At 38.1% G+C, this 14,003-nt stretch overlaps 1 protein-coding gene across 1 annotated transcript in view; it reads right to left on the reverse strand.

Annotated features, from left to right (window-relative positions):
* LOC149902636 (uncharacterized) overlaps positions 1-14,003 on the reverse strand; it is a 30,397-nt gene continuing 16,394 nt past the window's right edge. The window contains exons 2-6 of the mRNA XM_090109610.1: positions 5,407-5,613; positions 2,105-2,308; positions 756-827; positions 255-467; positions 1-140 (exon numbers count right to left, since the gene is read on the reverse strand). Coding sequence (XP_089965736.1) covers positions 258-467; positions 756-827; positions 2,105-2,308; positions 5,407-5,613 — 693 coding nt within the window. The 3' untranslated portion in view covers positions 1-140; positions 255-257. The remainder of the gene's footprint in view (positions 141-254; positions 468-755; positions 828-2,104; positions 2,309-5,406; positions 5,614-14,003) is intronic.

Here is a 14,003-nt window from a genome sequence, read left to right on the forward strand (position 1 = left end):
CGCCCCGGCGCCCCGCGCCCCCGCCGCTTCGAGTGGCCCGCGCTCTCCTCGCCGACCTCGTCGAAGCTCTCCACTCGCGACAAAACTTTAGGACGAGATCCACTGTCGCGACGTTTGCCGCGAGTGGACTCGTCCTCTTCCTGAAAAACACAATGTTATTAATTATTATACCTATGTAACATAATTTATGAATATCTTCTAAAATACCCAATTCTCAATTTTAAGTAACGAAATTTTCCACTTAAATTCCATACCTGCTAGAAAATTTTGTCGAGTATGGTGTACATGCGCAGGTTGGCGGACTTGTGCCAGCCGGGCGGCTTGCGCGGCGAGTCGAGGTCGCGCTCGCTGTCGCTGTCGTCGCTGGCGCTGCCGCTGCCGCCCGCCTTGCCGCTCTCGCCCGCCGCGCTCGCGGGCCGCGCGCGCGCCGCGCACGCCAGGCGACGCGCCATTATAAACGCTGCTATCTGTACGAGTCAACAAAATATGTTATAATAAATTTACTTATAAGTTTTAACTAAACAATATGTTATTTATTTAATTCATATAGGTATGCTTTGTATCTCTACATAGCGATTTCTTCTAGTATATTCTCTAGACTACCACGGAAAGCATTAAACTCAAGAATAAAAGTACGGTAGAACATAAATATATACGTACATAATGAGTAATGACATGTAGGTGTATAAAAGCAAATATTTATTTATTAATTTATTAATATTATATAAGTTAATAAGAATGTAATCAACAGCTACCTGCAGGATCAAGGCGACGAGACCGAACACCGCTATCACCACCGCGTTGTTCGGGGCCCGCGCTTCCACCTCCTGAAACATTTCACACATTTATTTACATTCAACATTACTTTATGTCATTTCAATCTAATTAAATAATTCATAAAAAACTATACCTATACTATCCCAACTATCTAACCTTTCTTACGAAGATGTTCAGGTTGAACAACAATTTTAACTTATCAAATTGTAATGTACCTAACATTACAATTTAATAAGTTAAAATTGAGAGTGTAACTGATTTAACATATATCACAATATTATGACAAATTGAAAACAAACAAAAACAATTATTGAACAACCCAATCACTTTTGCTGGTTTCGTAGTGTATGTTTTTCAATGTGGTAAAACCAGTTACATGCTAAAATTCTTGGCAGGAGGTGAATCACAATTTGTTAAATAAGGGAAAAACGTGACATTGTTTTCGCCGATCATCTACGAATGTTTTCATAAATTATATAGAATCATTGAATAATCGGATATTTCGAAATAGCGAACATGTACATCGATCAAAGTTAATTAAACACATGGTACATACAAACAAAATTAGTAATAGGTGTCGCAACGGTTATTAAATAATGTCAGATTCAATATATTTTAAAGAAATACCTAGTAAAAGTGAATGATGAAATCATTCATGACATGAACAAATCATAAAATGTTAATAAAAGTTTAACACAAAAAGTAAAAAAATGTGGTCAAGTAGCCACATTTGACCGGTAATTTATAAAATATGTGGCTAGTCATTATACACTATTAAACATTGTAGAATGTAGATTGCACCGTCATAATTATTCATAATTCTTATAATGTGTGGTTTTCCGCATCTTTTGTAAAATACAAAACTGATGAGACGTGAGGCGCGGGTAAACACTCCCAATTATACAGTTCACATGGATCAATAGATCTCAATTGCTTCACAAAGACAAACTCAATTCAATGACAATGCAATGCTTACTCTAACATTATGTGCTCTAATGTCACATGTTTAACTTTTTATAAGCTGTATGCCGTATCACTGTTGGATAATACGTATGTCGCTCAGAGCTCATAATTTTGTGTATCTTTAAATTATTATACAATGTAAACATTTAATACTCAGTAATATATTCCAATTACAAAATTGAAGTGGCTGGTTATGCACCTTTATCTTGCTTTTAGAATGAAATAAAGCAATTTAGTTTAAAACCTTTATATATGGCAAGGGAGTCGTCGTCTCAGACGTACGAGTCCACTGCTGGACATAGGCCTCCCCCAGAGATTGCAAGAGAGTGGTTATGACATGGCTGATGGCATGTGGTGCACTCGCCTCGATCATGTCGTAGATGGGGCGGGCGACGTCCCGGTAGCGGTCGATGGCCAGCAGCGCGGGCTTGATGTCGTGCAGCAGGTCCATGCCGTGGCGCGCCAGCTCGGCCTGCGGCGCGCTGCGCCACCACTCGGCCAGCGACGCCGCCATCCACGCGCCGTACGCCACCTCGCTCGCCGCCAACACCGCCACGCCCACCGCGTACTACGAAACCGACAAATAATGTAAACATTATGAAAAACTTTATTGAAGCACACTATCTGTGCTAAACCCCTAAAGTTTTCAATGTGTGTCTATCATTTCGTAAAAATCAATTTAAAGAAGTGTGTCAATTGTAAAACAGATTAACAAAACATGAAATATTGTAGAATATAGAGGTACTATGATATCTTTACCCGGCACTCTATCATAGGAGGCCCGTATCCCAGCAGTGGGCTGTGGGATCGTATATTATGGGCTGATGATGATCTTATGAATTATATAATTCGCTTTTAATCAAATATAAATATCGCGGGTTAATATTTCATACCCACACGCGCACATTATGCATACATTTGTTGTGACTGTGTTTAAATAAAGTATACTTAATTCAAGCACTTGAAGATTAAAGGCAACTTAATTAAAGTTAACGGTTGAAACATTTTGTTTATTCATAACGATTAGCCGTAAGTATGTGCGTACACAAAATTCCCTTTCATATTGTTTTCAAACGCTATATTTAATTCCATGATTTATTCAGTTCAATGTTTTTCGATTTCAAAAACAATTATTGACTCGTGCTGTTTAAGAATTATAAGCATGGCTTATAATTCTTAATTATATTAAAAGGAGAAATAGGTATTACCTAACGCTTACTGTGAAATTTATAAAAATCAATATTAATTTGTTTCGTCTGTTTGCATAATTATTCAGTTGAACGCTTAATTTTAAACAATTAGCTATTGTATTCATGATTTCCAAGAAAACGTTGTTCGTGAAATTGAGTTAAAAAATAGCTGCGTGATCAAACGCGGACGGTGACGTTGAGGACGAAGCCGACCGCTAACAAACCATAACGAGATTTGCTTTTTATCCGTCTCGCAATTTTGGCAGAACGGTGGCTGAGCGATTACAAAGCCTAAGCTTGAATTATAGAATGTTTGCGGTTTACAGCGTCATAACCAGAGGCGGCTCGCCCTAAGGAGCGCTAGTGCAGTGAACTCCCATAAATAATTATAATAAAATCATACTCCTTAATTTCATTATTAATATTAATTATTACTATTTAAAATCAATCGTAATCGTAAAAATCTACTGTCAATACCAATGAATATCCATCATTCCATACACTTGAATAATACTGTATTTATACAGTAACGCGCGAAGGGGAGCGCTCACGATTGCGCTCCAATGAAAAAATATTTAGTACATTTCCTAATACGAAATCCAATAGGAGTGAAAGAGATGGTTTGCCAGTGCCCTGAGCGCGTGAAACAGAAGATTTTCTATGGAAAGATAGCAAAATTCGGTGCGCCGCTCCCGCAAACGTTGCCGGTTCGTTTTTACCGCCGCGCGCGACATTGCCACTCTTTATATCATCTCTCGATAGAGAGTAGTATCACAGTATTACCATTATTTCCTACAGTAGTGCGACGAATGTACTTGTGCAGAGAAACGGAGGGGAACTGGCGGGGGTCGGGCGACGCGGGCCGCGTAAAGCAAACACGCTTAGTTTGCTTTACCTAGCGCGAAAGGATGACGCAGTCGTATTTTTTGTGTAATAATTTTATTATACATAGGTACTTACATATTCTATTATGGCGCGCACAAACTGTTCGGTTTACGGATGTAAATCTACATTGAAATCCCAGAAGGAAACAATATTTCAGAAAGATTGTATTAATTGTATCTGTTGAATTAAAATCAAAGCTATGTATATGTTGTCCTCATTATTTTCTAATCAGATTGTACATCCCAATGCGAATGCATTATTTAGTTAAATGTTATAATATACAATTAAGAACATCCAAAAATAAAGTGTCCACGTAAATAATATTTAGCAGTGCAATATCTGTAATTATATATTTATGAACAAATAATTACATCAGATTTAATAATCGCAATTATTTTGAATGTACATATGAATAAAGATTTCATCATAATATTAATAATCACAATTGTTTTATTTCCCATTTGTTGCAACCCTAGCGTATTTTCGTGTGGCAGCGTAATTACCTACGCTGGCGGCGGCATCGCGCGACATCAAAGGCGATTCCTTACTGTAGGAAATAATGGTAATACTGTGGTAGTATATTCTTTGCTTTATATTATAAACAAACACTCGACTCTCGAGTCAACTTCAATGCACGCGCGCGAATGCGAATTCGGGAATTTTCTAATTAAAATCATAAGATACGTGTGTTGAAATAGTCTGTAGTTATCAGTATTACTTGTGAGTGTGAAAATGAACAATTATAATGTGGCGTTCATTAAAAAGTGTGTTAAAACGTTACAAATTCGGCTTGAATTGAAAGCAGGGACTGCCACGGCCTGAACTTGACCTTACGCAAAAATGTACGACAAAAACGAAAACATATACCTACGCGTGTGTTTAAATCCGAACAATATTATGTGAAAACACCGTGGTTGTGTGGTTGTGATGAAAGCAACAACAGACATTTACGAATGTCTTGTCGCTTTAAGTTATAGATATTTTTGCACACCAAAAAGAAAGACGTACCTATGTATTTCCTTTATAAGTAATTTTTTTGATAAATGTACTGCTTTACACCATGTATTTTCAGTGTTTTATTTCAAGTGAACACCCATAAAATTTTGTCACGAGCCGCCTCTGGTCATAACTGATGTTTTGTTATTTGCTACTTGCGCGTCAAAGATCAGCATCAAGTTACAACGAACAGACCTTTGACTATTAAATAGATACGTTGTATCAGGAACGTATCTGAAGTAGCGTGTAGCTAGCGTTAAAACTCGTTAATATCACATAATACGCAATTTAATTAAGGCATCTCATGTAGCACACCTGTGAAAGGCCATAAATTTAAAATTAGGAAAATTGTCTGATCAATATTCACCGATATATTGAAATTAGGTACTCTAATATTAATACAAAAAAAGCGGACAGGATTTCTTTGAGATATTTTATATTCCGATCTTTTATCTCCAATTTTAATGAAAGCTCTTTGTTACGTTCGCTGACAGAAGCGCCAAGGTGGCCCACGGTGATCGACCAGTTGAACGTAAAATATAACTGCCTGAATACCTATCCAAAAGCAACAAAACAAGAGTTCAAAAGGAGGTACCGTGTTGAGGCAGGCGGGCGCGGCGCGGCGCGGCGGGCGCAGCGCGGCGGCGGCCAGGTACACGAGCGCGGCCAGCCACAGCCCCGCGCCCAGCACGTAGCCCGTCGACACGCGGTACTGCGCCTGCGCCAGGAAGCGGAACCACGTGTACGTGCTGGGGTCCCACGCCAGCCGCGCCGCCGTCGCCAGCAGCGCGCCGCTGTACATCTGCAACGCGCAACAAAGTGAACGGTTACTGACCGATGAATCACTATCACGAATCTCATATTTCATTTGAATGTTCCTATGCGAATTGTGACAATGTGTGAAATTCAGTTTCAAGGTATCAAATGTAGGTACAATAGGCCGTAGTATCGTTGTTATGCAGAAAATATGGGCTGCATCTATCTAGTAAATAGTAACTATACATAGTTAACAATATACTCGTAATCCACTATCTGATGAAACTTGGGGGCAAATTCAACAAACACTATATAGGCTGTCATAAACGATAGTGGATGCATCGCCGACCTCAAATCATCAAATGGAAACATTTTTGATTTTAGTATTGGAAGTATTGGTTTCTACAGAAAAAGCGTCCGAGTTTCATAAACTAAAACAAACATCTTGAATAAGTACAAAAACAGATGCTTAAAACCATAAAATTGTTAAGACCAATAATGGTAGGTACCTAAAAAAATCTTGAGTGCGGAAATTTTTATAGCAAAAAACTTGAGAGCAAGACTATTTCCGGGTTTAAAACAATATAAAATATAGCAACGGCACTCCAACAGTTCGAACAAGGAATGTTACGTCATCAAATTATGATAATGGTCTTGTTTTAAAACAAAGATTAGATAGATTAATTCTAATTTGCAATTATTGAAATAACATTGTAAATGAAAACTGTTGAACTATGGTTGAACTAAACATAAATGAGCATCATACATGAGTGTTGTTATCAAGCGCCTGACCTCGCGACCCGCTCATCGCATGATACGATGACATTGGTATTCGTGAATCGTCTCCTTCAGCCGAGTGCTGACTCGGACTGCAAGACTGCAGGAGAGTACTGAGTAGCGGGAGATTAGCGACTCCGCTCCGCTAGCACAAAGCTTTCGTTTGTGCATCCGATGAACATCATTAACATTCCATCTACCTTTCAGTTAACATGTTGTTGGCAACAACGAATGATCTGTTTTACATATCAAAACCAATGTACGTATGTAAGACTTATATGACGTACTTGCTTTCCGCCCGCGGCTTCGCCCGCTTTGTCTAAAACCTAATAAATTATAAACTAAAACCTTCCTCTTGAATCACTCTATCTATTAAAAAAACCGCATCAAAATCCGTTACGTAGTTTCAAAGATTTAAGCGTACAAAGGGACATAGGGACATAGGGACAGGGAAAGCGACTTTGTTTTATACTATGTAGTGATGTAGTGATGATGATCCCGTCCGATTAGGGCCCTTCTGGCCTCCTCCACTCAAGCGACAGCTCAAGCCGAGGTTCGTGGTCCCCGTCAAGGGGGGACGCCCTTGTGCATGTCGCTACCAGGGTGAACCTTCAGTTCACCCCCGCGTCCGCGTTAAAATGTAGAAGCCCTTCTGGCTAACATTGAGAGACACCACACAAAAAAAAAAAAAAAAAAAAAGTGATGATGATGATGTACACCTAGTGAAGTAGGATAATACAAGAATATTTTTTTTAACTTGAGATATTGTACCTAAACGTAGAATATAATATCTAAGTATAAAATACATAATCTAATCTTTACTCATTTATGGTATCATATACAAATTATCACTACCTATTTAATTTATATTGATAGATTAACACAATACGATTTTTTTACTAAACGCGAGGTTAGATTGCGTCGCACAATTAGTACCAATTTCCCTACTTTGTATTTTATTTATATCTAACACGCAGCCAATTGAGTTATTATCACTATAATTGAACTTGCAATGTTTTTGCTTATTAAGATAAATAGCGCTTTTTACAGTCCATATACAATGTAGTCCATTGAATGAGTCCCTCCAAGGGGGGTCTAGAGTGCGTGAGTTAGTAACGTAAGATGTTTCTTCGGAAACATGTCAAGAGTCCCTAGGTAATAAACATACTAAAACCCCGGGCCACTAGGAGGAGCCCCGGAGTGGGGGGAGGGGGGAAATGGGTCCATTTTTTCATTTTTCGCTTAAATCTCAAAAACGGTACATGTTAGAGAAAAACTTTCAAGCAAAAGTTGAAAGGCCATAAAATTATCTACAAGTTGTACCTGAATCATTTTTTCCTATATCCTGCCGTTTCTGAGTTATACGCAGTAAAACATGATTTTGGCTCAAACAATTTCCACATCAATCGATCAAAAAATATTTCTTTCTTCCAAAAAACTCAAATGTGCAACTTGTGACCAGTACTGATAGATTGCTCTTAATTAGGTCTATAATTGGTAAAATAAACACATTCCTCCATGGAAGCCTTTAGGAGGAATCGATTGTCAAAATATTATATTAGGGCACTTTGAGTTACTGAACTTGATCTTTTTATTTTTTTCTTCTAAAAAACTCAAAAGTGCAACTTGTGACCGGTACAGATAGATTGCTCATAATTAGGTCTATCATTGCTAAAAATACCAGATTCCACCACGGAGGCGTTTACGGGGAATTGAATTTTATCAGGGTAGTTACGATACATGAACTTTTTATTTTTTTTCTTCCAAAAAGCTCAAAAGTGCAACTTGTGACCGGTACAAATAGATTGCTCATAATTAGGTCTATCATTGCTAAAAATACCAGATTCCACCACGGAGGCGTTTACGGGGAATTGAATTTTATCAGGGTAGTTACGATACATGAACTTTTTATTTTTTTTCTTCCAAAAAGCTCAAAAGTGCAACTTGTGACCGGTACAAATAGATTGCTCATAATTAGGTCTATCATTGATAAAAATACCAGATTCCACCATGGAGGCGTTTACGGGGAATTGAATTTTATTAGGGTAGTTAGTTAAAAAGTTCATGTATCGTAACTATCCAAATAAAATTCAATACCTCCTAAACGCCTCCATGGTGGAATCTGGTTTTTTTATCAATGATAGACCTAATTATGAGCAATCTATCGGTACCGGTCACAAGTTGCACTTTTAAGTTTTTTTGGAAGAAAAAAAATAAAAAGTTCAAGTATCGTATGTACCCTAATAAAATTCAATTCCCCGTAAACGCCTCCGTGGTGGAATCTAGTATTTTTATCAATGATAGACCTTATTATGAGCAATCTATCTGTACCGGTCACAAGTTGCACTTTTGAGTTTTTTGGAAGAAAAAAATAAAAAGATCAAGTTCAGTAACTCAAACTACCCTAATATAGTATTTTGACAATCGATTCCTCCTAAAGGCTTCCATGGAGGAATGTGTTTATTTTACCAATTATAGACCTAATTAAGAGCAATCTAACAGTACCGGTCACAAGTTGCACTTTTGAGTTTTTTGGAAGAAAAAAATAAAAAGATCAAGTTCAGTAACTCAAACTACCCTAATATAGTATTTTGACAATCGATTCCTCCTAAAGGCTTCCATGGAGGAATGTGTTTATTTTACCAATTATAGACCTAATTAAGAGCAATCTATCAGTATCGGTCACAAGTTGCACTTTTAAGTTTTTTTGGAAGAAAAAAAATAAAAAGTTCAAGTATCGTATCTCATCACATCATCACATCAGCCTATTCCCGTCCACTGCTGGACGTAGGCCTCTCCCAGATCGCGCCAGTTTTCTCTTTCCTCGGCATACCGCATCCACCCAATGCCGGCCACCTTCTTCAAGTCGTCAGTCCATCGCGCCGCAGGGCGTCCTACACTACGCTTGCCTGTGCGTGGTCTCCATTCGAGCACATGCCGACTCCATCGACCGTCTGTTCTCCTACAGACATGGCCAGCCCACCGCCACTTCAACGTGCTTATTTTGCGAGCTATGTCGGTTACTTTGGTTCTTTGTCGGATAACCTCGTTACGAATTTTATCAGACAAAGAAACTCCTAACATAGCTCGCTCCATAGCTCGCTGCGCAACGTTGAACTTATGGATGAGTCCGCATGTGAGAGTCCACGTTTCGGCTCCGTACGTCATTACAGGTAGGATGCACTGGTTAAATGCTCGCGTTTTCAAACTCTGAGGGATTGACGACTTAAATATGTAGCTAAGCTTGCCGAATGCTGCCCAACCCAGACGAATTCTTCTGTTGGCTTCCACCTCGAAGTTGTGTTTGCCTAGCTGGATGTTTTGGCCAAGGTATATATAGTCTTGCACAACCTCAAGCGTGGATTCATTAATGATCACGGATTTTGGGACTACGTGTGCGTTGAACATTACCTTCGTCTTGTCCAAATTCATCTTGAGGCCTACCCGTTGTGAAGATTCGTTTAGATTGTTCAGCATATCGTCAAGCTGTTGCACGGATTCCGCTATTATAACTATATCATCTGCAAAGCGCAGGTGCGAGATGTATCGACCGTTGATGTTGATTCCGCGTTCTTTCCAATCGAGTGTCTTGAAGATGTCCTCCAACGCATTTGAAAAAAGCTTTGGCGATATAACATCACCTTGCCTTACTCCACGTTGCAACTGGATTGATCTTGTACTCTGCCCTTGTACTTGAACGGTCATCGAAGCGGTTTCGTAGATACACCTCAGCACATCGATATAGCGGTAATCAATTTGGGCTCGCTGCAAAGAGTCCAACACTGCCCAAGTTGTATCGTATCTACCCTAATAAAATTCAATTCCCCGTAAACGCCTCCGTGGTGGAATCTGGTATTTTTATCAATGATAGACCTAATTATGAGCAATCTATCTGTACTGGTCACAAGTTGCACTTTTGAGTTTTTTGGCAGAAAAAAATAAAAAGATCAAGTTCAGTAACTCAAACTACCATAATATAATATTTTGACAATCGATTCCTCCTAAAGGCTTCCATGGAGGAATGTGTTTATTTTACCAATTATAGACCTAATTAAGAGCAATCTATCAGTACCAGTCACAAGTTGCACATTTGAGTTTTTTGGAAGAAAGAAATATTTTTTGATCGATTGATGTGGAAATTGTTTCAGCCAAAATCATGTTTTACTGCGTATAACTCAGAAACGGTAGGATATAGGAAAAAATGATTCAGGTACAACTTGTAGATAATTTTATGGCCTTTCAACTTTTCCTTGAAAGTTTTTCTCTAACATGTACCGTTTTTGAGATTTAAGCGAAAAATGAAAAAATGGACCCATTTCCCCCCTCCCCCCACTCCGGGGCTCCTCCTAGTGGCCCGGGGTTTTAGTATGTTTATTACCTAGGGACTCTTGACATGTTTCCGAAGAAACATCTTACGTTACTAACTCACGCACTCTAGAACTTTTTATTCAATGGACTAATGGTAATAAAATATGTTCCATTGAGTATCTACTATCTACCCGAAATGCTTCGGTCGCCAGTGGTTTTTCCCTTTCCAAAGGCGGCTTTTATTATCTATCAATCACTTCTGTGCAACTTTTTACTAGTAATTTTGGTGTGAAAATATGAAGAGAGACAGCGTATGAGATTTTTTTACTAAAAATAATCACCTAAGTACTGTACGCGCCTGCGTATCAGTTAAATATAAAAATATCATAAAGTGTAAATATATACTCTTATATAACGTCGCGGTCGAAGCGATAATTGCTGATCGAAATTAATTATAGCTGACAATGAGTATAATTTGATCGCGAAGCATAACAATGATCAAATACGATATTTCCAACGAACAAGAAACACGTATCATTTTCCACGAATTTTGCGAGGCATTCTCTTCAGGGCCACTTGGAACCAAGTGATTCTTTTCACTTTGATTTCAAACAAAAGCAACGATTAAATTTTGTTCTCTTCAACCATGTCTTCAACTTTGTGGGCGAGCAAGGGGCGGGCAACGACAAGCACTTTCGTTGTTGTGAAAGGAAGAGCGGATTATGAAGCCACCTTAAATTTAAGAGGCTTATTATTTTATCATAATATTTCATTCCAAATATTTTTAATGCTAAGAAAAGAAGAATAATAATATTAAGATATGTTTAAAATAGAGACAAACTTCAAATTTATTTAGGTCAAGTTAAAATATTTATTATTTGAACAAAATTCAAAAATCAATATAGTTAACAGTGCGAGTTGTAGAGCCATTGTAGAGCATATGAACAAAGACGAAAGCAGAAAGCGAGTGTTCTATAAAACTTTTTTAGAGAGCTAAAAAATGGGTATCTATTATAACTACTTACTACTATGGTACTTAGTGAGTTTGAAGATAGCAAACTGCAGATGCTATCAGCTGCAGCGTGTGCTTTGTCGCGGAGATTCAGAGCCGACATCTGACAACTTGTCGGCTTGTTGTTGGTAATCTTAATTGCCTTTATTCTTCAAATCCATTGTTTCATCCAAATTAGGCTCGAAATTCGTACGTAAAACGCACAATGAAAAATTAAAATAAAGCTTCTAAAATGAAGGAGGAAAAGCAAACAAGTGCACACTTTTTTCGCAGTCGCGCAAACGACTAAAAGCTTTGTTCAAATATGATAATATTCCCACTATTTTACATCTGCTCTATTAAAGAATCATGAAAATTGCATATCCGTTTCGTTATCGTAGAATAGACTAGCAACAGCATGTCTTTAGTACTTTATTTTAGTCATAAGCATTGTATTATTATTTTTTTGCACGCCTCATAAGCGAAGCGTTGAGGTGGGTACTACTGTCACTTCGCGCAAAACATCTGATTTTTCAAACTTAAAATGTCTTTATTTATCATACATTGCACTTGTAAGATAATACATACACACACATATTAAGAAAAAACACTATTTTTAACGTTCATGATATTTTTGATGTCATTTTTGTTATTTAAACTAGTTAAAAAACAGTTTAAAAAAGTTCTGTCTTGGACGTCCGTGTGTCTGTATGTGCGGATCCTTTTTCTTGTTAACACGATAGCGACCGAAATACTTTACTAATCGAGTCTTTTTTTTTCTCTTACGCTTGAGTATGCTCAGGAATAGAACCCTTTCATTTTTCAGGGTCTGATTCGATGTGGTTTAATTGTTATTAAATAAACAAAAATAATAATTAATAAATATTTATTAAAAAAAATTATGAGGCGTGCACTTTTGGATTTTCCAAATTATTTTTTTTTTTTTATAACATAAGAAGGCAAACGAGCTGACGCCTTGCCTGGTGGTAAGCAAAGTGCGCCGCCCATAGACTACCGCAACTGATGTTACGGGTGTTGCCTACTAGAAGAGGGAAATATACACCACTAGTTTTTAATCAGTACAAAAAATTTTACAGGGTGTTAAGTATCTTTAACCAATCATACTTGTGTAAGAAATAATTAAAAACACTAACAAACAGAAATGTCCCAAAATTGTCCACATAAATATGTAAAAATTGTTAAACCTAAATTTAATCAATGACCCACACTAGGTATTGTGTTGTAATTTTCTAGCGTACGATTTCGAGTATGTCCGTCGCACAGATCCATTGATAAATTCCGGCAAACTCGCGTCCAAGCTCGCCATTCGCCCATTCCTCACCCCGCCACCCCCTTTCCCTCTGCGGCCTGCGCCCGCGTCGCACCCCAACGGCCCCCCGCCCCAACGCGACAAACAGTGCCAAATTGTTAGCGGAAGTGAAAACTTGCTTTTTTTCGTCGCGTTTGTTTACGTTCTTCCCGGTACGATGTCATATCAATTCACATCACGGGATTATGTACTTATGCTTCGTGCGTTCTTTTTGAGTGGAGAAAATGCGAGTGCAGCAGTACGTATGTACAGATAAGAAGTACCCGAGTCCCGAACGCTCGATCGCCAAATGTACGAACCGTGGTAAATGCTTACCAGCAGGCGTTGTCACAAAATGTTTTCGTGTAATGTACTAGCGTATTTTGAAGAGGATCCTCGACGTAGTACGAATGTCGAATAACGCTGCGGTTCATGAATTTCTCACAGCGGAGTTTGGAAGTCAGTGGATCGGTCGAGGCGGGCCTGCAGCTTGGGCTCCTCGCTCACCTGATCTCACACCCTTGGACCTCTTTTTGTGGAGTGAAATTAAGTGAACAAAAGTGAGCCGGTTAGTGTCGAACAATTAAAACAGCGCATATTGGATGAAGTGAAAAGACAAAAAAACGTAGGTACTTCTCTCGTTAAAAAACAATTTAATAAAACGTTCACGTCTGTGTATTGACAATGGTGGTGGACATTTTGAAGGACAATTGAAATACTTGTAAGGTTAGTTAAGATTATTGTAAATACCAGCTGATTCTAACTTCTTAAATACGCCAAAATCGTTTTTTCTTTCATTACAGATTAGGTATTGTAAAAACAGCTGATTCTAACTTCTTAAATACGCCAAAATCGTTTTTTTTTTCAATACAGATTAGGTATTGTAAATAGAGCTGATTCTAACTTCTTAAATACGCCAAAATCGTTTTTTCTTTCAATACAGAATAGCTTATTTTATTTTGATATTGTTTGTTTTGTAATTACATACCTACGTACCTATTTAATTTATTGTAAAAAGTAATTATGCCGGTCCTAAGCCTGGATGAAGTAC

The sequence above is a fragment of the Colias eurytheme genome, chromosome 14 (assembly GCF_061535395.1).
Source record: "Colias eurytheme isolate Ceu_HAF_F1 chromosome 14, ilColEury1 Martin Lab GWU primary, whole genome shotgun sequence".
Lineage (NCBI taxonomy): Eukaryota > Metazoa > Arthropoda > Insecta > Lepidoptera > Pieridae > Colias > Colias eurytheme.